Source organism: Rhinatrema bivittatum, chromosome 2 (genome assembly GCF_901001135.1).
Source record: "Rhinatrema bivittatum chromosome 2, aRhiBiv1.1, whole genome shotgun sequence".
Taxonomy (NCBI): Eukaryota; Metazoa; Chordata; class Amphibia; order Gymnophiona; family Rhinatrematidae; genus Rhinatrema; species Rhinatrema bivittatum.
In genome coordinates, this window is record NC_042616.1 from 684760837 (window position 1) to 684786582 (window position 25746).

The window sequence follows — 25746 nt, forward strand, 5'->3', positions numbered from 1 at the left end:
AACTACTGTGTCTAAAATATATATCCATTTTTGTTTCCTTTTAATTAGCATAGTTGCAAAATCACCACCTCTACCGGGGATCGAGACCACGTCCAAAACAAAAAATTGCAGTTCCTCCACTGAGTCACCAATGGAGTGTTCTCTCTGCATATACAGAGAACCATATTTTTAATAACTTAGCTTCTTGGAATTTTTCTTTGTTGCAGAACATGTGTTCTGAAATGCTGAGGAAACTCTTAAAGATGAACTTCTGATAAATGCCACAGGATTGTGATAAACAGACTAAATCTCCATTGGATTCATTTTTATTGTAAACTTAAATTATATAGTAAAATATTAAAGCAGCGCTCTACTACGTGTGGGCAAAATAGATGGGCAAGAGGGGGCAGGTCATTTAGTAACATGGAAAGCTGTAAAAATACTCTGCATTTTAAGGCTGGGGCTAGCTCTATACTGCTACTTCAGTTGTAATAAATTATTGCCATCTGTTCACACTAAGGGAGTAATTAAATCTCCATTATAACATTCCCTTCCCCCTCAGCAGGAGCCAACTAATCCACATCTGAGCACTTGTAGCATCTTAATACACTTGAGCTAAAGAATTAAATCTTATTCTAAGCCTGGTCGTCTAAAAGCAAAAGGTTTTACAACTGGAAAGATACTTTAATAGACAAATGAGTGTTACAGTGACATAGGATTAACTGTTTTTTCTTTTTAATTGTACATTGAGTTTCCCAGTATTGAACACATTTCAGAGCAACAGGTGTCTTTTAAAATCAATAAAACTGCGATAGCTAGGTAGCCAGCACGGTTACATAAAATGGTCCTTATAAAATTAGTCTCGTTCCAGAGGAATTATCTGAAGTTCTTTGGCTATTCGTTCGCCAAGTTCTCTGCTGCTAGCTGCTATAATTCTTCGTGACATCAGATCAAATGTTCCCCCTATAATAAACACAAAAATATTGTAGCTTCAGTACTTACAAAATTGACACCTGCTCATTTAAACGTTAGCGATGAGAAAAGCCTATCAGACATTGGCAGATGAAGGAAAGAATCTATATTGACTTTTAGAATGAGTCATTGGTGTGTTTCTAGATCCCTGCACAGTTTGCTGAACCCCATGGACACAGAAAGGGGCCGATGCAATAAAAAGCGAGGAAAGCGGGCGCTGAAAAGTCAGCACCCGCTTTCCTAACGTGCGCATAGCGCCCGCAAGGGGGACGCCATGCTATAACCAAATTAGGGGGTAGCACTAGCAAGGAGGCGCTAGGGTCGCTCCTTGCTAATGCGACCCCGCCGTGGCAGTTTTTTCTGCTTTTCTGTACTTCTTTTACCTGTGCACAGCTATTAACGCTTGCCCCAGGCAGACGTTAATAGCTGAGTGCAAAATGTGCACACTTTTTTTTTCTGCATCAGATGAGCGCTATTGCATTCACTCCGCGTCCGACGCAGGTTAAATAGGCGCTAATCCCCTATTGCACTGTATAACCCGCGTCAGAGTGCGGGTTATACAGTGCGCTCGGCTGAGCTTACTGTATTACATCGGCACCAAAGTGTTGAGGAAACCATACCTTCCTATGATAGGACTTAGCTGCTTTGTATTTTTACTACTAGACTGGTAAGGAGACAGAATTTCAGCTGGTAAAGCTGGAGTGGGAGCTGATAGCTTGTATTAGAAGCAGGGGTACTGCAGCCAAATCAAAATTTTATATATGGCAACTGGTTAATTCTAGTGTTTACTGTCTGTGCGTGTAAGGAAATATGTATAGTGCTTTTTCCTGGGCTTTTCTTTGGTGCATCTTTGCCTTTATAATGAATTTTAAAGAGACATTGCCATATATGTGGACTCCCATTTTGAGCATCAGCAGTCCTTTGTTACAAGTAGACTTTTAGAAAACTGAAAGAGACTGCCAGCAAAGATTTAATTGGAGAGAGACTTCTTCTCACTACTTGTGAGTCAAGGGTAAACAACAGCAATCACATTTTCAGGATAACCATAATGAAGGTGCATGAAATGGATTTGCATGTATACAAATATTTCATGCATATTCAAAGGAATAACCTGAAAACCCAACTGGTTTGGGGCTTCTGAGGACTGGAGTTGCTCACCCTTTGTATAAATTGTCCTGTAGTCATTTAGAAAACTATTCTGGACTGACCTAATGTGCTGCCATGTAGGAGACCTGGATTTGATTCCTGAGCCCACTTTCTGCTACTCAGTTGACCAGGAATACACACTGCAGCCAGTGTTCACTGCCCCTGGTGGGAGATGGGGAGTCCCAGCTATCTTATCATGGCAGCATGTAGTACACTACCAGGTTTCAGAGGGAACCCTGGTCTGTGGCCCTTTACCATATTTATTTATTTAAAAATTGTATACCGCCTTTACAAAATAGTATTTGATCAAAATGGTTTACAGCAAAACAAACACAGTTGTAGAATAAATAATATAAACATTAAAAAAACAATAAAATAGTAAACCATAAAATAATATCTTCTACAAACAAAAAAACCACAAAAAATATCATACAAACAAAACTTAACATAAGTGCCATAATTCAACTGCCAGGTTTGAAAAAGGAAATAGAAGGAAAAAGGAAAAGAGAGAGGGAGGAATGGAAAATGGAGGGAGGGCAGGTAAGAAGGAAAATAACTGTCAGATTATAACTAGAACTATGAATCCAGTCAGTACTGAATTTATTCTTTTATCAGGTGTTGAAATGCTTTGTTGAATAGATGAGTTTTTAGTGCTTTCTTAAAATCTCGTGTGTGTGATTTGAGGTGAACAGAATCAGGTAAAGAATTCCAAAGGAATGGAGCAGCCACAGAAAAGGCTCTTTTACGAGTTAACTCCGGCCTTGCAGTTCGAGCAGACGGTAGATCTAGCAAGTTTTTTGTAAGAGATCTAAGATGTCTTACCGGTTTGTAAATTCTAAGAGTTGTGCATATCAGGGCAATGTTTGGGCTAAACAGGAAGGGTGATGAGAAAAACCCAGGAAGATTCAAATGAAGGCTTATTGTGCCATCATCCCAGTAGAGCACAATTTAGTTGGAAACTGAAGGAAATGTGAATTAATAAAGAAACCATCTATTCTCCCATGCATAATTCTGTCACAGTGCCAACCTTCACTTTTATTTAAAAGCAGCAGTTTTATAGATGTTGAGGAAGGAAGCCCTTACTGTAAGTATAAATACCTAGAGCATATTTTTTTTACACCAGCGAGAATAATTCCTGAAAGTTTACTAGTAACCCAGAGAATGACTTCAGCAGGCTCCCTCTTCTTGACATGCTCAGGACCATCAACCAGAAATCCACTACTCTGTTCTATTTTTTTTTTTTTTTTTTTTTAAAGAAAACATTTTTTTCCAAAATAGGATCAAGTTAAAAAAAAATTAGCAGTTCATTGACCTTAGTAAGTGACTGTCCTTATAACAACTACTATATTTTTATTTTATGTGAATGCTGCCTAAAGACAACCATGATACAACAGATGAGTGTCTTAATAACTGGTATCTGACTGTCCACATAATTGTTTTCAACTTATTCTGAAGTTAGGCAGAGCATAGCATAAATCTCTAACTGATGTTGTCATGTGCTTTGTGGCACACTGGATGGCCCATGCAGTAAATTGCCAGACATTTTAGACTGACTTCATTTGGTGTTGCTGTTGTATGGAAATGGGGCCTTCGTTACTGGGGAGAAAGGAATTACATGGGCAGTTGTCTCAAACGGAAGGCAAATTTACTTCAAGATGTGTTTTATTTATACTGTATTAGGAGTTGATGGAAAGATGGGCTTTAGAAATTAACTTTTATTTAGATGCTTGTAGGGATTTTTATCTTCTACTCATCACCAGTCACTGGTTTTAATTGAGAGCATAAACAGTTACAGCCTGAGTTCTTGTGGGTCCAGCTAAACTCTGTGGACCTCAATAAATCACAAACAAGTATGGTTTTCAGGATATCCATAATGAACATACAGCTGTATTTGTATAGAATGGAGTCCATGCAAATCTCATTTATATTCATGTGGCTATCCTGAAAACCAGACCACCCCTGCTACAGGAGTACAAAATGTCCTGCAGTTTTTATTTGCTCTGGTGCTCTAGTGTTGTTTGAAGTCACTTATACATAAGAAACTGAGTTGTGGGCTAGGTTTTGAAATTGCATTCAGTCCACATTTTGTGGAACATATCAGGTTTACATTCCCTCATATTTGTATTTAAATACTGCACCATCTAAGGCCTTCCTACATCTGCTATTGGAAAGACCAAAGAACCCAAATATCTGTGTTTAGTAGGCCACCATTTCTGACCCTTCTCAGCATGGCAGAAAGTCTTCGGGCAACCTACAAAAGAAAACCATTACCATATCAAATATAGTCTGTTCAGTAATAGGAACGAACAGTAATTAGTGAAGGAGTTTTACTGTTCAAAGTTGACGGCGACATCTCTATATTTGATACAGTTCAAAAAAAGAGTTGGTTAAGAAACTTAACTGACATCTTCACATGCATTACTATTAGCTGCATGAGTGAACTGGTCATATCTTCATTTTAATGTTGGCTATGCACATGTGTATAGAAATAGATACGTTTCAGTATTTCATATCGATTTACCTGATGTATCCAGCACAACTCCACCTGCCTCGGTAATAATGACTGCGGCTGCTGCCATGTCCCAGCAATGAATTCCCATCTCATAATATGCATCTGCTCCTCCAGTTGCTACTAAACACATGTTTACTGCTGCTGTACCAACCGCTCGAATCCTGTAATGCGGAGAGTGTGTTAAAGGCAGTTATTTGGTAAACTATCAGACTTGAGAACATTTAAATACAATAGTTCAATCTTCCTCCTAAAAAAAACATGATCCCAGGGCTACTTTTTTTTTTTTTTTAATGATCAGGTAAAGTGAAAATGGAATGGCAAATACTGTCAACACTGGTATACAAATATTTGGAAATATCTGCTTCAGCAATAAAATGTGTCATTTATTATTGATGTTGATGTACTGAATTCATATCTGACAAACCAGTTGATTGGCTGCAGTTTCCATGATATTTAAGTTTTTACATTTTACCTCTGTCTATTTTAAATTGTAAACTTAAATACAGGTGGTAGGCTTTCTTAATCACAGCCGTTATACTGCACTCTTGTGATGCAAAAGTCACTTCACCACAAACATAGCAGAAGTTATCTGCGTTCAAAGTATGAGGCATCTCTGATCCTGTTCAGAAAGAAATCAAAATCAAATGCTGACAAACAGTACAGCAGATCTAGGACAATTTGTTCAGCAGAGTGATATAAACTGAGTTATGACTGCATTCATCCATGACTTCTAAAAATAATATAATGCAATTCATATCATGTATGATGCAATATGAGCTTCAGATTGCATTATTCATTGTTGTGCCCAAAAAGCTACTACTGTCCAAAACCAGATTTATTCATACAGGGGTAGATTTTATAAATTTACGCGCACGCGAACAAACGTATGCTGGATTTTATAAGATACGCGCATATCTTATAAAATCCGGGGTCGGCACGCGCTGCCTCGGAGGGAACTTTCCTTCCGCCTCCCCTCACCTTCCCCTCCCTTACCAACACCCCCCCCCCGGCCCTATCTAAACCCCCCCCCCCCCCCCTTTGTTGGCAGATTTACGCCTGCCAAAAGCAGGTGTAAATCTGCGCGCGCCAGCCATCACCCGACCCGGGGGCTGGTCCGGAGGCCTCGACCACGCCCCGGGCCAGCGCCACGCCCCCAGTCCCGCCCCGAACTGCCCCTGGTCCCACCCCCGACACGCCCCCTCCCGCCCCTTTTACGAAGCTCCGGGACTTACACGCATGCCAGCGGCCTATGCAAAATAGGCGCGCCGGCGCACGAGTACCCTGCACGCATAAATCCAGCCAGATTTATGCGTGCAGGGCTTTTAAAATCCGGCCCACATTGTCAAAGATGTAAATTGGTCATTTCTGGTTTAATTTGAGATCTTTTTCCTTAACTCATTTATCCTCTGCAATTCCCAAGTCAAAGGTCGTATATACTGAACCAGTACCAGATCTTGAAAACTAAAGCCAATCAAATGTTTTAAGCATCATTTTCATTCTCAGTGACCCAGATTTAGCAGACTTTTGACCTCACTGATTTCAGAAGCATTTTGGCTGTAGATTAGTGTAAACCAATGTATTTATGCTGGGTTGAGATGCATTGAATACATATGTGAACTTTTGTCATTTATTATAAATATGGATTTCTTGGATTCATTTTATTGGGATCTGTGAATGCAATCCAATAAATTTCACCTGCAGGCAAATAACCTGACCCCTTTTTTTTTTTTTTTTTTTTTTTTTTAATCAGGCTTATAATTCTGGTTATTCTGCATTTTTATTTGTTTTACTGGGATTGTATATGAGATTGAAGCCAAATTATTAATGGTTACTACTCTATTGATTTACCTTCCCACATGACTGCATAATCTTCTGAGATTTTACCTGCTTTTCTGTTATTGTTAGATATTAACTATTTTATTGTTTAGTTTTATTTTATAGGATGTTATATGCGTGTGTATGTATCATGTATGTATTTATATATATTATATATATTCATTCTTTTTACTGTATTTGTGCTGTAATCCACTTTGTACACTTGCATGGAAAGGCATGTACCAATAAATGTTACTTTGTTACATTAAATATTCAGACAATGGATGAGTTTTTCAGTTGCAGATCATTTTTTGGACACTCAATACTATTCTGTTGCTTCAAAGTGCAAGAGCTTTGGAAGCAATGAATGCTGAAGCCATTATCAGAATGCCTTAGCCATGATCAGAATATCTGTGGCTGAAAAGGCATGATATAAATAAACTATGATTTCAACGACATTTGCATTCAGAGACTGATCATTGAGTAAGAATGTTACATTACATTCACATTTGTATACCACTTGATCAAACCCAGCCCTTTATTACGTGAAGAAAAAGGTGCCATATTTAAGACCTACCAAGATTTAGACAATTCAGAAAAAAAGTTTGATTATGACGTGAGGAACCAGTTCTCTTGGTGTGTATGAACTGATTTAATGTACATCGTGATTTGGTAGAAAATCAATATATAAAATAAAGATTATAGGTTCTGTAACTTTCTCCACAGCCACATCGCTCTGCCAGTTGTCCCACTTCTCTCACCATCTTTCAGAGCTAGCAGGATGGCCTCCACCAACTACATAAGAGGGGAAACTGCCATAAGACAGAGGGCAATGTTAGGCCACTTATTTATTTTATTTTTTTTAAAGGTACATCGTATGGTCCAATAAATGTTGAATATGGATAATTAAACAGTGTCATGTTTTCTTTCTAGTCACATAGTGGTTTGCAAAAAGTATTCAACCCCCTAAAATGTCAGCACAGAGATTGTTCCTGTCAGTATGTTTATTGCAAATCAGTATTTTCTTAAGTACATTTTCAAAGTCTCAATTCATTATCTCTCTGCATTTTTTGTAAAATAAAATTAAAAACTGAACAATGCTGCTTCCATAAATATTCAACCCCTTCAAACTAGTAGTTGGTAGAACCACCTTTTGTTGCAGTAACAGCTTTAAGTCTGTGGGGTAAGTTTTTCTACCAGCTTTCTACATTGTTTGGGAGTGATTTTTGCCAATTCTTCCTAGCAGATTTGCTCCAGGTTGATCAGATTGGTTGGATGACACTTATGGACTGCAATTTTCAAATAGTGCCACAGATTCTCGATTGGATTGAGATCTGGACTTTGACTTGGCCATTGTAGAACATTTACCTTTTTGTTCAACCACTCCCATGTTGCTTTGGCCTTGTGCTTGGGATCATTGTCCTGCAGAAAAGTGAACTTTCTCCCAAGTTTTAGTTTTTTAGCAGACTGAAGCAGATTGTCTTGCAGTATCTCCCTATATGTTACACCATCATCCTTCCTTCAATTCTAACAAGAGGCCCATAACATTATACTGCTACCTCCATACTTTCTGTTGGGATGGTGTTTACTGAGGAATGGGCAGTGCTAGGTTTGTGCCACACATTCTAGTTAATTTAAAAAAAAAAAAAAAAAACACATGCATGCGCCTATAAACATGCGTATTGGTGTGTGAGCGGAAATACGCTGCAATTTTATATTTCCTAGCATGTAGACAGATGGATTCAGAAACAGTGGGGCAGATTTTAAAAGGTTAAACGCTTATGTCCCGGGGCTTGAAAAAAGGGGCGGGGAGTGAGCGGGGCCGAGGCCTCCCGGACCTTGAAGCAGCTGGGTGTCCCCGATTCGGATGCTATGTCAGATCCGAGAGAGAATCCCATTTTGGCTTCGTTTCGTAATGCCTCTTGTTTTTTCTCTGTGCTGGATGCCATTCAGGAATTGATTGATCTGGAATGGGATGCCCCCGAGGTAAATTTTAAAGCAAGTCAGACACTGGAAGGCCTGTACCCCCTGGATCCGGCTGTGAGAGACCATTTGTGTTTTCCCAACGTGGATGCACTGGTATGTGCCATCTCTAAGAGGACAACTATCCCCATAGAGAGAGGAGCAGCCTTGATGTACATAATAAATGGATTGAGGCTACCTTTAAAGCAAGCCTTTGAGGTGGTGGCGACAAATTTATATAGATTGCGTCCTGTTGCATCCTATTGGTGAAATTTTATTTGCTTCTCTCTCAGGAGGTTGATGAGTCTGGAGGAAACTCCAGAGTGGTTATGGAGCAGGCTGTGATTTGGTCTGGACTTAAGCCAGAGGAGTGGCTTCGGTGATAGTGGCCAGGCATAAACTTTGGTTGTGAAACTGGTCAGCTGATGCAGCCTCCAAAGCTTATCTTACCAAGATGCCCTTTAAAGGCTCACTCTTGTTTGGGAACGAATTGGAGAAACTGGCCAGTAAGTGGGGCGAGTCTCTGGTTCCTCGGTTGCTGGAGGATAAGAAGCAGTTACAGCGCCCCTTTTGATATGAGGGATCATCTCTGGAGTTCCAGTCATTTTTGTCTCTACAGAGGGACGACCTTTCAGTGGACTCTGCCTTTCGGTAGGTCTCAGTCCTTTCATCCCTGACAGCAGACAAGAGGAACGGGCTTGGGTGGTGGACTTTCTCGAGCTTCCCAATGAAGGTTTGCCGACCCACCTTCTGGAACAGGAAATAGGGGGACGTCTCTCTTTCTTTTTTTTTTTTTTTTTTTTATCGGAGGTGGGTCGAGATCATGTTGGACCAGTGGGTCCTGGAGGTGATTCAAGAAGGGTAAGCACTGGAGTTTTGCAGTATTCCTCAGGATGTGTTCATGCTCTGTTATAATGGCTGTGCAGTCACGGGAATTTCTGACCACTTTGGATCTATCAGAAGTTTACCTTTATATTCCCATCCAATTGGAACACCAACACTTTCTACGCTTTGAGGTGTTGGGCACCATTATCAGTTTTGGGCATTGCCTTTTGTCTAGCACCCAGAACATTTTCCAAGTTTATGGTGGTAGTAGCGGCGGCCTTGCAAAAAGAAGGAATCCTGGTGTATCCGTATTTGGACAACTGACTGATTCGAGCCAAGTCTCAGGAAGAGAGCTGATTGACACCCAAGGTGATCTCCTTATTGAAGGACCTCGGGTGGTGAACCGGACCAAGAGGGGTCCGATTCAACTCGGGCCAGGGCAGAGTTTTCCTACCAGAAGTTCGGATCCAGAAATTGATGTCTCAAGTGCGTTCATATGGTTGATGAACCTACCTACAGGTGTTCAGCTTGATGGTGGCTACCCTGGAAGTGGTGCTGTGGGCAAGGGCGCATATGCGTCCTCTTCAACGCTCTCTATCTCGTTGGAACCCGCAGTCTCAGTACTATGCGGTTCGATTCCACTTGCCGATGGAAATCTGCTTTTGCCTCCAGTGGTGGTTGCAGGAGGATCATTTGAGAAAGGGAGTTCCCTTGTCCTCTCCGACCTGGTTGGTACTCAGGACAGATGTGAGTCTCCAGAGTTGGGGAGCTCACTGTCTGGAGTTAACGGCTCAAAGTCTTGCTGGAATATCATTCACTTGGAGGCCCAGGCGGTACACCTGGCATGCTTGCATTTCAGCCACAGGCTTCGGGATCAAGCAGTTCACATGATGTTGGACAATGCAACAACTGTGGCCTACATCAGTCACCAGGGAAGAACCAAGAACAAGCAAGTGTCGCAGGAAAAGTGGAAAGTGCAGAAGGTCATCTGCAGATTATCTCAGCCTCTCACTTTGCAAGTAAAGACAACGTAAGAGCAGACTTTCTCAGCAGGGAGAGTCTCGACTCAGGAGAGCGTGTTAGCCAAGGCATTTCAGCTGATTGTTGATCGCTGGGGGCCTTCCGTTCCTAGATCTGCTGGTGACTTCTCGAAATGCTAAGGTTCCTCGATTCTACAGTCACAGGAGGGATCAATGGTCTCTGGGAACAGACGCTCTTGTACAGTTGGAAGTGTGTCTGGCTGGAAGTGTGTCAATAGTCCTCCTGTGGGACTCTGGATCCCAAGGGCTTACCAGTAAGTGTTCATCCAGTCCCTAGCTTGGGGTACCTAGACTCTTTCGTGAGTTCAGTGTTTATGGTTGGTTGAGTACAGTTCTGGTTACCTGTTTTTAATAGTTTATTGTTAGTCTGCCCACAGTTGTTTTGAAGAGAATACTGGCAGGCTGGGGTCACTGCATGGCTATATCTACTGTGAAATCAGCTTGCTCCATCTCCAACTTCTGGCAAGGGAGCATAAACCCACTGCGCTTCTGAGTCCATCTGTCTACACTAAGGAAAACAAAATTATCAGGTAAGTAATTTCTCCATTGCGCGCGAAAGTACGTGCATCATTTAAAATCCCTCTGCCATGCATATGTGCGCAGAAAAGGCAACTTGAGTAAGTGTCCCGTGCATATTTTCGCTAGGTCTTTAGCGGCTTTTACATACATATGCAGGCAGATTTTAACAGTTTTTCCAATTAGTCCACCAGTTTGTCCAGTTGATATTGAGGTCTATAAGACCCCGCTGGTTCTTCATCCTGTAAGCCCCTCACTTGACCCTGAACTTTCATGCTGTGCTGAAAGCCCTAAAACTCGAGATCTTTAGACTTGCTCCTCATCAGGACCTGCAGTAAAGTTACATGGATAACACGTGGATGCACGCCATTGTCAGCTTTTTTAAAATTCAGAGTTACGAGCACAAGTCTTAGTCCCAACCTGGAAAGCCCATGCCCCACCCCCTCAAACACATTTACTTCGCATTCCTCACGTGTGGCCCACATACGTGCATTTGGGGCCATTTTTGCGCGAACAACACTTTTAAAATCTACCTCAGTGTTTTGAATTGTAGCCAAAAAGCTCCATTTTTGTCTCAACTGACTACAAAACCTTATCCCACGTTTTACCTGGAACACTGTTGTTTTCTGACAAACTCCAGACATGCGTTTATGTGGTTTTTCTTCAGTAATGGCTTTTTTCTAGCCACCCTCCCACACAGGCTAGTTGTAGGTAGAGCGCTTGATATGATTTGACTAGTGCACCTCCACTCCAGTCTTAGCAACTGAATGCTGTAGCAATCAAACAGGCCGATACAGTACAGTGCGCTCCGCACTGTTAGCCCCCGTTTGGCCACATGTTTTTGACACGCTATTATTACATGGAAAACCTGCAGCAACACCCCCCCCCCCTGAAACTAATAGCGCTCATCACATGCAAATGTATGTTGATGAGCCTATTAGGTAGTCACCGCAATACAGAAAGCAAAATGTGCGGCTGCAGGAGTTAATTTCAGATGGCTCCAGGCAAGTGTACAGAAAAACAGAAAAAACGGCTTTTCTGTATTCCCTCCATCTTAATATCATAGCGATATTAAGTCGGAGACCCCAAAAATAAAAAAAAAAAAATCTGCCTGCAGCCCGTGGTTTGGAAAATGGACACTCAATTTTGCCGGCATCTGTGTTCTGAACCCATGGCTGTCAGCGGGTTCGACAACCGACGCCAGTAAAATTAAGCGTTGGCTGTCAGATCTGCTGACAGCCGCCACTTCCGCCAATAAGGAGGCGCTAGGGATGCACTAGTGTCCCTAGCGCCTCCTTATTAGCGCAGGCCCTAATTTAAATACTGAATCGCATTCCCGCGGAATTTACTGTATGGGCCTGACAGAAATTAGGTTAGAAACCACCAAAGAAATCGGTTTCTCCTATCTCGCTCCAAGCATTTGGAATTCTCTGCCTTTAGTCTTAGGACTTATAAAATAATATAAAAACTTCAGGAATGCATTAAAAGATTTTCTTTTTCTCAGATTTAACCTATCTAATTATATATAACTCTGAATTATATCTGGATACAATCTCATATCTATATAACCTGTGGTTTATTTGTGATTCAAAATTCCTTATTCAGTGTTTTTAAAACTTTTTAAGCTTATCTTTTGTTTAATTTGTTTTATGTTGTCCTACTTAAACATTGTACTTTGCATTTTATGTTCATTATGTTCTATTGTACTTTATTACTGTACAATTATTTTTATTATTTTAGTTCTTTAAAATTTGTGCATAGCTTTGTTTTACTAATATAAGAAATAGTGAGTAATCAAACAAGTAAATGAACTTGACTGAAAAGTATTTATGTATACTCTGAATATATTTTGTTTGTTTTGATTAGATTGAATTTTTTTTTGTATATTAGAATACATGTGTATCTATATGTAACTAATCTTGTTTCATGATGCTGTAAACCGTTCTGATGGCGAAACCGAATGACGGTATACAAAACATGTTAAATACATAAATATGTGTATATATATATATTAATATATAAATTACAATTACTCTAAACTGTTCAGTCTGGTTTTTACATCATGGAAGATGCTGTCATCTGTCTTTGAAATTTGACTTTCCATTTTACATATAGACTTCTCCCTTTACTGCCCCAAAAAAATACAACTCTGAGACAATTCCTTATTCACTTTTTAAAAAATTGTCCTTATTTTTAAAGGCCTTTTTTAAAGAATAGTGTTTGTTTTTAAAGAATAGTGTTTGAGGTTGTAAAATTAAAAAAAAACAACTTACCCGTGTATAGGAATACACAGAAGTCTTTCAATGTTTGAAAGGACGATTTTGACAGTCTCTGGGTCACGGCTAGACCCTAGTTCTGTTATAATAAGGGATTTTGTAATATCTGTCAAAAAAAAATATTTTTTTTTCATTCTAATCAAGGTTATAACCAGCTACTAAATGCCCCAGACTTTCTGCATTCCACCTTACCTTTCTGTCCAGACACATGCAGTTTCTGCCCATTGCAGAATGCACCTTTCCCCCTCCTGCCAGTGTACATTTTGTCTTCCACACAACTATAGACCACACCAAATTCAATCTGTAACAGAAACAATGCCATTAATTTACATTACCACCAGGAAACTCACAAAAACTTGTAGAGAAACTGTTAGGGCAAAAGGTGTCATGGCTGGTCTCGAAGGAGGGTCTGCCCTACTAGAGGACATGTGCTCTGCTCATAAGCTACAGCAGAGGTTGCTGCATGTTTGAGCTAGGTAAGCTGAAAGTCCTTGCACGCTTGGGTTCAGTGAGACCTGCAACCCCCAAGCATTAAGATTTGGCCTCAGGAGTTCAAAAGGAATGCTGGCACACCTGACAGCCATCTAAATGCTGAGAACACCTAGGAGGCCATCTTGATAATTGGTATTTTGCCTGGTGTATATGGAGGAAGATATAAATTTGTTTAACATGAAATCTTACAGCCACAAAAAAGTACTATGAGGCTTTAGTATGTCAGAGTCCTATGAACTAAGGTATGGAAAACTCCACAAATTTTTTTTGCATGGCAAAGCCGGACAGTGCAGGTCTGCTGGTCCTGTTTGCTTTTTATCTTTGCAGTGGTTTTTATTGTTTTTTGAGTTGGATTTGTTGTCTGTGTTGTATTTGGATATTATGAAATTTTTTATTGTGAACTGCTTAGCATGTTAGATAATGCGGTATATAAAGCTTATGTTAGATAATCCGATATAGAAAGCTTGTGTTGAAGACTGTTAGGCAGAGGTTGTCTCAAGGATTGTCTTTGTCTATGAAGAAGGATTAGCTGCCTCTCAATTTTCTCATTTTCTAAATCAATTCCATCTCTTTCATCACCATTTTGTACCCCGTAGATGTTCTTGATATATGACGTCACTATCAGATCTTTAGACAATATGAGTGAATTGAGCAAAAAGAATTGAATGATGTAAAGTGTAAAAGACTTCATTCTGAGTATGGCATATAGGATAATGAAATGAAATGAAATAGCACTTAATTAACTCATACTTGATGCTATTGTGTTGACCTAGAATAGGTATTTATAATTGTAAGAAACTAGATAATGCATGAATATGACGTGGTCTATGGTATTAGCTGTTTGTATTGACCCATAAAGAACATAAATTGCCATACTGGGTCAGACCAAGGGTCCATCAAGCCAGCATCCTTTTTCCAACAGTGGCCAATCCAGGCTACAAGTACCTGGCAAGTACCCAAACACTAACTAAATCCCACTGGCTATTTCCTAAGTCAACTTGATTAATAGCAGCTAATGGACTTCTCCTCCAAGAACTTATACAAAATCTTTTTTTTAACCCACCTACACTAACTGCACTAACCACATTCTCTTGCAACAAATTCCAGAGCTTAACTGTGCGTTGAGTAAAAAAGAATTAGCTCCGACAAGTTTCAAATGTGCTCAGGATAGGAAAATTGGTCCCTCTCTGCTAATTCTCGTTCCTGTAGTACCACAGATCAGTCCAGACAACTGGGCCAGGCGATGTTGCGGGGGGGAGGGTCGGGAAAAAAGCCTGGAGAGGGTAGCTACCTCAGTTTGGGGAGGTGCGGCCTTGAATGTGGAGCCCTCAGTGCAAGCCGTTGCCAAGTCTGCTGTGGGTCATGGGGGAGGCGTGCCAGGTTTGGTCAGGAAAGTGGCGGTGCGATAGTTGAATCTATAATATGAATGCTGACCTAGAATGGGAATGCTGACCCAGAAACCAAACAAAACCGTTGTGATCTTATATTGGAGCGACTGTATATAAAAAACCTAAATAAATAAATATTATCTGATCAGATAATTCTAGCTCATAGGAATAACGCTGTTATCCAACCCTTCCTTAATTCATTACTATGAGCTTGGTTAGCGCCTACTATGTGAATCAGAATGAGTATGTTTCTCCCCTTGTATATTAAAGTTGACATCAATTGATCCAATCTCATTCCATGTATTCCCATCCAGTCACATGTATCCCTTTTGGTGCTAACCCTAAATGCTCATCTCCCTACAGTTTGCTTCTTGATCCAAACTATGACATGGCTGCAGATCTAAACTTACTTGCATTGGCCCACTCAGAGGGAGAGGGACAGGCTGGGCCCGGGAGGGTGCCGCTTGCGAGCAGCATAGATCTGATTGAAAGGGAGATATCCGGTGGTAGTGCACTGCCAGATGAGCCCCCTCTACAGGTTTTGCCTGATTTATTATTTATTTAAAAGTTTTGTCTACTGTCATTCTCAAAAAACATCACAACGGTTCACATCATAAAAAATATCATAAAACAACAATAATATTATTGGTGGTTAAAAATACAATGACATATTCAGTATAAAATAAAATCTATATAAATAAAAATGTAAATGTTCGTTTGTTCAAAATCTTAAATCTCCGAAAGTTCTTCACCGATTGCTTTGAAATTTTGACACGTCGTTGCATTCGAATACGCGCGTGTTTTTATATACCTATATTATATAGATGTCACACTGTGACATGTAAAACCATGTTTTTTGAGAAAAACAGCGCCATCAGGGTAGCTACCTCAGTTTGGGGAGGTGCGGCCTTGAATGTGGAAGCCTCAGTGCAAGCCATTGCCAAGTCTGCTGTGGGTCATGGGGGAGGCGTGTCGGGTTTGGTCAGGAAAGTGGCAGTGCAATAGTTGAATCTATAGGAATGGGCAGAGTTTCTGGCAGCAGAAGTGCACCTCAATGTGAGGAGTCCCGGCACTCCAATGCCTTCTCCGTACAGGCAGCTATGGAATGTATAGCACATCAGGGCAGGGTTAGGGGATCAGCGAGCAGGTGTTGTGTAACATAGGATCAGGTTGTCAGAATGGAGGGATGGTGTGAGGTCGGACAGCTTGCAAGGGCCTGAGGCACTGATGTTCCAGAAAGGCTGGTTGGGGGCATGGGAGGATCCATAGTCACTAGAAGAGACCAGTCAGGCCATGAATTGGTCCTGAGTGACTCCAGGGGAGCCTTTTCTGGGCATGAATTCTTGATTGGTGGGGGTAGGGGTTTCCCCCTTGGTTGGGGTTTAGTCAAGTCCCTCAAGGAGACGGGAATTGGTGTTTTCCTGGGTATTCTCTGCAGACATGGAGATTTAGTGGACCAGAGGGGCATTTTTCGATTGTGGGCTTTGGGGATTGATATATGGAGGGTCGGGTTTGGTGTCTGGGGGCGGATCAGGCACTGCAGGGTTTCAGGCTTGGGGACTTCCACAAGCCTGAAACCCTGGTTCTGTTCTTGCATTTGCGTCTGCTGTTTCTTCTTCACAGGTTGGTGCATCTGGTCGGATGCAGTGGGAGTGTTGGCTGGAGGTCCAGGAGAGCAAGCGATTGATGACCATGCAACAAGTGTGATGGAGGTGGCAGCAGAAGCAGCAGCAGTGGCGGTTGCAGGAATTCTGGAGCTGCAACAGAGTCTGGTGCGCAGAGTGAGTTGCTGGTGGTGGATAATTCTGGGACGGATGTGCATGGTTCCCGGAGGCAGGCTATGGAGAGGGTCAGGGATTCCATTGAAGCTACTGTTGGTGGAAGTGCAGGGGAACAGGTGAAGCAGGTAGTTAAAGATAGGGGGGTCAGGAAAGAGAGGAAACAGGGTAGATCAAAATGTAGGTGTCAAAATGTAGGTGTTGTTCTCGTTCCTCTAGTTCATCATCCTCTACGTCATCGTCCTCTAGCTCCTCTACATCGTCAAGCAAAGAGGGGATGGCAACAGCGAAGGAATCAAGATCCAAAGCTCAAGACAGAGGTGCGCCCCTGCCTTAGTGACGTTGTCAGAACTATGGGAGGATGTGCAATGTTCTATGAGACGAAAAATTTGGAAGCATAGATATATTGATATCTTCAAGATTACAGGGTAGGAGAGGTAGTAGAAAGAAGGGAAAGAAGAAAAAAAGATGGAAAGTTTACAAGGAACCCAGAAGAGAGTCCCACAGACTATTTTGAATTGGATTCAGTGTTTTTTTGCGGTTGGCCAGTGTAATTGGGAATCAGGATTCCTCGCAGTATTGGCCTATGCTAACATATGTGGATGCTAGTCTTGCAGTGCATAAGGACTATGAGAGTTGGGCTTGGCTCAACTATGATGAGTACTTTCAGGACAAAATGGAGGAGAACAGGTTTATGTCCTGGGGAACTCAGGATGTGAGTCTCTGGCTCACTCAGATGACAAACAAAGCAGCACCGGCAGTGCAGGGTGGGGGGCAGGAGGGGAATACAGGTAGTGGGGCTGCAATTTGGCCCTTTTGGACAGGATCCGCACTGGCTGGTGCAGGCAAAAACAGGATCTAGGGTTGCTGATGTGTGCTGGTGCTTTACCCAATCCATAAGCAACTTCCTGATTTGTAAGTTCAAGCATCTGTGCTCCAATTATGGAGCCAATCACCCAGCCAGCAAGAGTACAAAGCAGGGAGGGGCTGGAAGCGGAGGCAATGCGGCGGCTGGGAATTTGGGGAAATGAAAGGATGCAGAGGGCTCCTTCTCCTATAGTTTTGGGTGCAATGGAGCCATGGTTGCAGGTTTATCCCAGAGTGGAGACAGTCAGGACTTTGTTTGAGGTGTTTTCTTTTGGTTTTCTAATTCAGTTTATGGGTACTTTGGAGCAGTGTGAGTTCAGGAATTGTAGGTCAGTTGTTCGATTGCGGGATATTGTGGAAGGTAAATTGCATGCTGAATTGGAGATGGGGAGAATAGCGGGACAGTTTGATGAGCTTCCTTTTGAAAAAATGATTCTGTCACCTCTAGCAGTGATACCTAAGAAGAAGCTGGGCAAGTTTAGGCTTATTCCTAATTTGTCATTTCCTGCTGGGAGTTAATGATTTCATGCCTAGGGAGTTATGCACAGTGTCCTATACGCCATTCGATTCAGCAGTGCAGTTAGTGGTCAGATGTGGAGAGGGGGCACTGATGGCTAAAGTCAATATTGAGTCCGACTTCTGTTTGTTGCCAATACACCCTGACAGCTTTCCTTTGTTGGGATTTTGTTTTTAAAGGTAAGTTTTATTTTGATAAATGTTTGCCCATGGGTTGATCCATTTCTTGTGCCTATTTTGAAGTGTTTAGTTCCTTTGTGCACTGGGTGTCCAAACAGGTGTCGGGGATACATAGCATTATTCATTATTTGGATGATTTTTTTGTTTGGTGGACCTAAGTATTCCAGGACGTGTCAGGATATCATGTGGTGCTTTTTTGAGCATGGCAGAGGATTTTGGTATACCTATTGCGGAGAAAAAGATTGAAGGACCCTGCAGTTGTTTGGTGTTTTTGGGGATTGAGCTGGATTCCATAGGCATAGTGGGGCTGCTAAAGTGGATAAATTGAGAGAACTGGTGGGGGGTGGGGGGGGGGGGGGGGGGGCGTGTTAGCAAAGAGTTGACCTTGCAGAAAATGCAGTCCCTGGTGGGTAGCTTAAATTTTGCATGTAGGGTCATCCAGATGGGAAGAGTGTTTTTGAAGAAATTGTCTGTTGCTATGTTGGGGGTGCAAAAGCCTAAACATTGCATTAGAATAGCTAAAGGAATTTGGGAGGATTTAGACATGTGGCAGGCATTTTTATCAAAGTTTAATTGCGTGCATTTGTGGCAGAAGGAGTTGTTGTCCAGTCAGGATCTAGAATTGGTTTCTGATGCTTCAGGCGGAAAAGGGTTTGGGGTTTATTTTCAAGGATCCTGGTGTGTGTCCCCATGGCCAGAGGAATGGGTGCAGTTAGGGGTCGCTAGGAATATTGCTTTTCTGGAATTGTTCCCGATTGTGGTTGCTTTGCACTTATTTATTTATTTATTTGTGGTTTTTTATATACCGAAGTATAGCGTTTTGCCTTCACTCCGGTTTACAGGATAACAACGTAATACATACAAATAACTTATAACTGTATTTAACATTCATATAGTATAACTTTATTTAACATATTAGAAGAGAAATTTATATGAAAGAGGTAATCGACACGAGGAGTAAATATATGATATTCATTAATTATTATGTGGACCGAATAGCAATCTGAGCGGTATAGGGTTGATGTAGGATATGGGTAAGAGTAGGAGCTCGGGGCATGTTAGGTGCTACAGGTAAAGACTTGAGAAAGGTTGGAAGAGGATGAGGGATGAGGGCAGAGGGCAGAGTAGGGGAGGTGAGAGGGAGAACTTCGGTTGAGGGATCGTAAGGTGGTATTTTGGTGTGATAATCTGGGGGTGGTTGAGGTTATTAAGTGATCACCCTCCTGGCGGAGCAAATAGAAATGAGAAAAACTGTCTTAAGAGTTAGATCCTTAAGCGTGGCCCGCTGGAGGGGTTCGAAGGGTGCCTCGCAAAGGACTCGAAGCACCAAGTTAAGGCTCCACGAAGGACAAGTAGCCCAGACAGGCGGAATCAAATGCTTGGCCCCCTTGAGGAATCAAACGACATCCGGATGGGCCGCCACCGTGTAACCATAGATACCTCCTAAGAGGGATCACAGAGCCAAAACTCTCAAAGAATTGAAAGACAAACCTTTGGAAAGGCCATTCTGTAGAAAGGAGAGGACCTGGGATACCGGAGCCTGGCGCGCCGGACTCGGCACACACATTCTCAAACACTCCACACGCGAACATAAGCGAGAGAGGTAGAAGGCTTACGGACTTGCAACAGAGTAGATATAACTTCTTCCTTATACCCCTTCTTCCTCAGTCGCCGCCGCTCAAAAGCCAGGCCGCTAAACAAAAGCGATCTGCCTGATCAAAAAATACTGGACCCTGACGGAGCAGGTTTGGGAGTTGACAGAGGTTCACCAGATCCACGTACCACGGCCTCTGAGGCCACTCTGATGCTACGAGAATGACGGGCCCCCTGTGGAGTTCTATCCTTCTGAGTACCTTTCCCACCAGAGGCCAAGGGGGAAACACATAGAGAAGAACATCATGAGGCCAGGGAAGAACCAAGGCATCCACCCCTTCCGAGCAATGCTCCCTTCTGCGGCTGAAGAATCTGGGAGCTTTTGCATTGTGCAGAGTAGCCATCAGGTCTAAGTGGGGAACCCCCCACCTGCGCACGATCCGATCCATCGCCCCGTCGGACAACTTCCACTCTCCGGGGTCTAGATGTTGACGACTGAGGAAGTTGGCTTGAACATTCTCCTTCCCCGTAACGTGGGATGCTGCCAATCGATCCAGGTGACGCTCCGCCCAGGCGAGCAGCTTGCTGGTTTCTAGAGCCACCGGACGACTTCTGGTGCCCCCCTGTCGATTGATATAGGCGACCATGGTGGCGTTGACTGAGAGAACCCGCACCGCCTTGCGACGGATCAGGGGCAGAAAGACCTTGTGTGCCAGACAGACTGCTCGGACCTCCAGGCGATTGATGTGCCAGTGGGATTGAACTGGGGACCAGCATCCCTGAGTAGACTGAGACTGACATACCGCTCCCCAGCCGAAGAGGTTGGTGTTCGTCGTTACATTAATCCACTGAGGAGTTTCCAGGGGCATCCCCTTTAATAGGTGGGCGAGAGAGAGTCACCACTGTATGTTGGCGATGGTAACATCGGAGAGCGGCAGGGGCGTTTGAAACTCCTCCGAGATCGGCTTCCAGCGGGACAGCAAGGCTTTCTGTAGACGCATATGCACAAAAGCCCTCGGAACCAAATCTATAGTTGATGCCATAGAACCCAGCTCCTGGAAATAGTCCCAGGCCGTGGGAACAGAGAGAGATATCAGATGTTGCACTTGATGCCTGATCTTGAGCGCACAAGTCTCGGGTAACAACACTTTGCCCACACAGGTGTCAAAGTGTGCTCCTAAGAACTCGAGGACCTGAGAGGGCTTGAGGTTGCTCTTGGAAAAATTGATTATCCACCCAAGGGAGGTGAGGACCAATAAGACCTGGTTGACCGCCATCATGCACAGCTCCTCTGACTTCGCCCGAATGAGCCAGTCGTCCAGGTACGGGTGGACTAGGACTCCCTCCCGCTGGAGGAAGGTCGCCAGTACAACCATAACCTTTGTAAATGTGCGGGGAGCGGTGGCAAGACCGAACGGGAGCGCCCGAAACTGATAGTGTCGTCCCAGAATGTTGAAACGAAGGAACATTTTGTGGTCCTCACAGATTGGGATGTGAAAGTAGGCCTCCGTCAAATCGAGAGAGGCGAGGAATTTGCCTGTGCGCACCGCCACTATGACCGCCCTTTATGGTCTCCATGCGAAAGTGGGGGACCTTAAGTGCCCTGTTGACTCTCTTGAGGTCCAGGATTGGACGAAAGGAGCCGTCCTTTTTGGGTACTACGAAGTAGATGGAATACTGGCCAGATTCCTGCTCTTGAGGGGGACCGGAACTATGGCTCCGAGCGCTTGAAGCCTGTCTAGAGTCTGGCAGACCGCTGGCCACTTCCGCGTGCCGCAGGGAGAGATTAAGTAGAGGTCCAGGAGATCCCAAGCAAATTCTAAAGTGTAACCTCTTTCGATCACCTTGAGGACTCACTGATCTGAAGTAATTTTGACCCATTCCTCGAGAAATAGGACAGGCAACCACCAAGTCTGGAACAGAGGAATGGGCCGGCCGCATCTCATTGCAAGGGCTTTGCGGCGGAGCCTTGGTGGGTGCAGTCTCTGAAGGGTCGCCGGCCCCCAAAGGACTGGGACCATGCTTGAGATCTAATGGAGGTGGTGGTGTTGTCAGAGAGAACTTGCACCGCCTTGCAACGGATCAGGGGCAGAAAGACCTTGAGTGCCAGACGGACCGCTTGGGCCTCCAGGCGATTAATGTGCCAGTGCAGACACAAAGAGCAAAGACCATCGCGGGAGAGCCGAGGAGCAGGCTCCCCGCAGGCTAGACAGGCCGAGGAACGCGGCATTCACTCCGGTGGGGGTAACCACGCTGTGTACCTGTGCTGAAAAGGCAGTGCCTGGCTGAAAATGAGCCGAAGTGAGAGCACAAGCCCTGCTACGCTCCTTCCCCTGTAAGTGACGCTGAAATGTGCTGCCGTTTGCCTTTTGCCCTTTTTTTTTTTTTTTTATAAAACTTTAGGAGAGCAGAGGAATGAATTCTCCCTGCTATGGAACCCGAGGCAGAAGCCTCTCCATGGTCACACTAGGCAAAGAAGGGGGAGTGACTGGACCACTAGTATCACTCCATGCAGCCAGGCTGAAGGTCACCGGGAAAGTGGGTCCCAGGCTGAATACTCAAGGGAAAATCCCCCCTGGGACCCAGTAAGAGCTAGGAGACAGCTCCGTCTCACTTTGTCACAAAGTCTGATTTTCCTTTTTTTTTCAAAATTGAATAAACAATACTTACTTGATCCTGTAATCAACCCAGAGGGAAGAAGAGCAAAGAAATCACCAAAGATAAAGAAAGGTAGATAATGCTAGGGAACCGCAGGTTCAACTGCCTGCATCTGCTGGAGACAGAGAAATACTGAAGGGACGCAGAGTGAGCACTGTCCTGATAAAGGATACTCTTTCAGTTTTCCCTTGTCTCCATCTGCTGGACAGGAGGCTCAACCCACCTTCTGGACTGATCCGGGTACATACAGGGAAGGGCCGTTTTTTCGGAACGCACATTATTGTCGGGTTGGTCTGGATGTGTAGGAGACACTCAAGACAGCAGATGGGCCTATTACACATGCCATATTGATAGAATTATGGGATGCGACTGGCATTGTGTGTACCTCTTCTTTCGAAGTAAGCCTATTTCGTGTGACATTTGTTTTAGCTTTCTTTGGGGCATTTAGGATAGGAGAATTGGTGGCGAGGGCTGGCAGAAGAGCAGAGCATACGGATTTCCAATTTCATCATGTGCAAGTTATGAGGGTCGCCATTAAAGTGGTTATACCAAGATGTAAGACAGATCAAATGGGAAAAAGGGGCCAAGCTGATACTGAGGGTGATTGGAGGTCTGTGCACGTGTCCAGTAGCCAATGTGGAACATTATGGGGTAGATTTTTAAAGAAGCATGCATGGGGTACATTTGTGCGTGCTACCCGGCGGGCACAAATGTACACCCGATTTTATAACATGCGGTCTCGGAGGGAACTTTTCTTCCGCTCCCCCCTTCACCTTCCCCTCCCTTCCCCTATCTAACCCACCCACCACCCCTACCTAAATCCCCCCCCTACCTTATTTCAAGTATTTATGCCTGCCTCTGGCCAGCTGCCCCCAGGGGCAGTCCGGGAGCAGCTGGCGGGAAGGGAACTGTCCCCGGGGGCAGTCCAGGGGTGTGCCAATCCCCCGGCACAGCCGCTATGCCGGAGGCCTCTGTTTCGCCCCCGGACCTGCGCCACGTCCCCGCCCCTTTTTCAAAGCCCCGGGACACGCGCACGCCGCCGAGCCTATGCAAAATAGGCTCAGCGTGCGCAGGAGGGTTTTTAAAGGGTTACGCGCGTCACCCTTTGAAAATCTACCCCTATCTGTCCAAACGTCCTGCTGGGGGATGTCCCATTTTTTGGTGCCTAGTGATCTTCTGCCATTAACCAGATACTAGTTTGAGATGGTGCATAAAGCAGTGCTTACTAAGGTGGGATTGGAGATGGCTCATTATGGAAAACATTCCTTTCACGGTGGGGCTGCTACATCAGCAGCAGGGTCTGGGCTGTCGGGAGACATGATTGAACGGATTGGGAGATGGAGGTCTGCTGTTTTCCAGACTTATATTCAAACTGGGGCTGGGGAGATGCGGGAGAAGCACCAATTTTGTTTTCTCCTTAGATGTTGGTATCGGCGGTTGCCAGGTGTAGATCGTAGGGGACTCTTTTGTGGTATGGTCCTTCAGACATGCTGTCAGCGGCCTTATGGGCCACATCTTGGCTTGACAGTATATGGTGTTACATTGCATTGGTTAGGACGGCGAGGAATGTGCTGGAGTGAACTGTTACAACACACATGTTTTTGGCTGAGTTGCAGAAGACATCCAGATGCTGTTGTGGTGCCCTTAGGGGGAAATGATTGGGGGAAAATGTCTGACCATCACTTCATTAGCTTGGTAAGAAAGGATCTTGCCATGCTGATGATTTGGTGCCGGGCACGATTATTTGTTGGTCGGAAAAGGCCTGCTGAAATGGAGCAGTACATTGGGGGGTGCTTCGAGCCAAGGCTAATCAGCAGCTTGGCTGTGTGTGAAGGGGGGGTGTCACATCAAACATGATTGGCCTTGGGATGTTGAGGTGGGTCTTTTTCGACCTGATGGAGTTCACTTGTCATTTATTGGTAAGGATTTGTTCATCAACACTATTCAGGAGGCTTTGGAATATGTGCTACTGCGGCATAGGTTCCTACCCCTGTGGTGGGTTGCCTGAAAGGGGTAGGCCGGGTGGCCTACGAATGAGTTGTCTTGCTGGATGGTGGCGGATGACCATCTTTTGTTGAGTTTTGAGGGGCTCGGGCTGGTTGTTAATTTGGTTAAATAAAGCTGTGGCTTTTTTGATTCCCATGTCATGGTGCTTTGTCTTTATTGTGAGGATGAATTGTAAAAGGGCGGCCAAGAGTGAAGTGAAGGCCTGGTTTGGCCTGTTATCAGTTCTAAGAAAACATCTCCTTGCAAATCAAAATGAAACTTTTACCTATTGGGTAATTATGATGTACTTTACATGTTGTTAGAGGAATAAATTTCTCCACAGATAATTAAACTCTGATGCCTTGGCCTCGTCAAATAGTCTGTCTGTGTGGGGAAACAATGAGGGGAGTCTCCAGAAACTGCTGCAATGGAGACTGTGCCATGTCTGAACACACAGCACACATGCAGAGAAGGGTCTGGATGCGGTTAAAATACTGGAAAACTGACAGACTTCAGAATGTCAAGCAGTTATGCATCATAAATAACATACCTCTTTCTTCACTGCAAATCCAATTGAAACTGCCACAAATGGAAACCTTTAAAAAAGAAACAAATGTATTTTCTCACCTTGAATGAGCTGGCTTATCCTTTACATGCAAAGCAACTGCAATTATTAGAGATGGGCCAGTTCTTGGACTGCAATAGCAACGATCCAAGGTGGCAAGCAATGACCAGAATATTTTCTGCAGCCCTTGTTCTTCTGGTTTGTGATCCAGTGTTCAATCCAGATTAAACACTAGAAGTTACATTTACAATTTGAGACTTTTTAACTGGATCAAAAAGGAAAAGATCTGGACATGCCAACTGTGTGTCCACCCTTTAGATTAACTTGTTATAAATGCTTATTATATTCTGAGCCAGAGTAACACAAATGACAGTTGGTTGGTTCATAAGTGCATTTTATAATGAATTTTCACCCGGAGTTTGGTGCTTTCTACAGTTCCCCTGACTTGTGTTACTGATGTTACCTTCTCGGAAAATGCCCAGTGGCATGAAGTTCATATTGCCATTTGAGCTCTGGAGAATCTCAATATGCATCCCATCCTAGTTATACTCTTCCCTTTTCACAGTATACACTGCAGCTTGCGACTAACAAGAACATCAGGCAAAGAGGATGCATGAGAGCTTTCGAGACCACATAGTGTCTCAAACATTCTCTGTACCACTTATGTTTATTCATTGGGG

At 43.7% G+C, this 25746-nt stretch overlaps 1 protein-coding gene across 1 annotated transcript in view; it reads right to left on the reverse strand.

Moving 5' to 3' along the window:
- Positions 1-289: 289 nt before the first annotated feature.
- IMPA1 (inositol monophosphatase 1) overlaps positions 290-25746 on the reverse strand; it is a 43496-nt gene continuing 18039 nt past the window's right edge. The window contains exons 5-9 of the mRNA XM_029591557.1: positions 25052-25097; positions 13236-13344; positions 13041-13149; positions 4619-4770; positions 290-942 (exon numbers count right to left, since the gene is read on the reverse strand). Coding sequence (XP_029447417.1) covers positions 836-942; positions 4619-4770; positions 13041-13149; positions 13236-13344; positions 25052-25097 — 523 coding nt within the window. The 3' untranslated portion in view covers positions 290-835. The remainder of the gene's footprint in view (positions 943-4618; positions 4771-13040; positions 13150-13235; positions 13345-25051; positions 25098-25746) is intronic.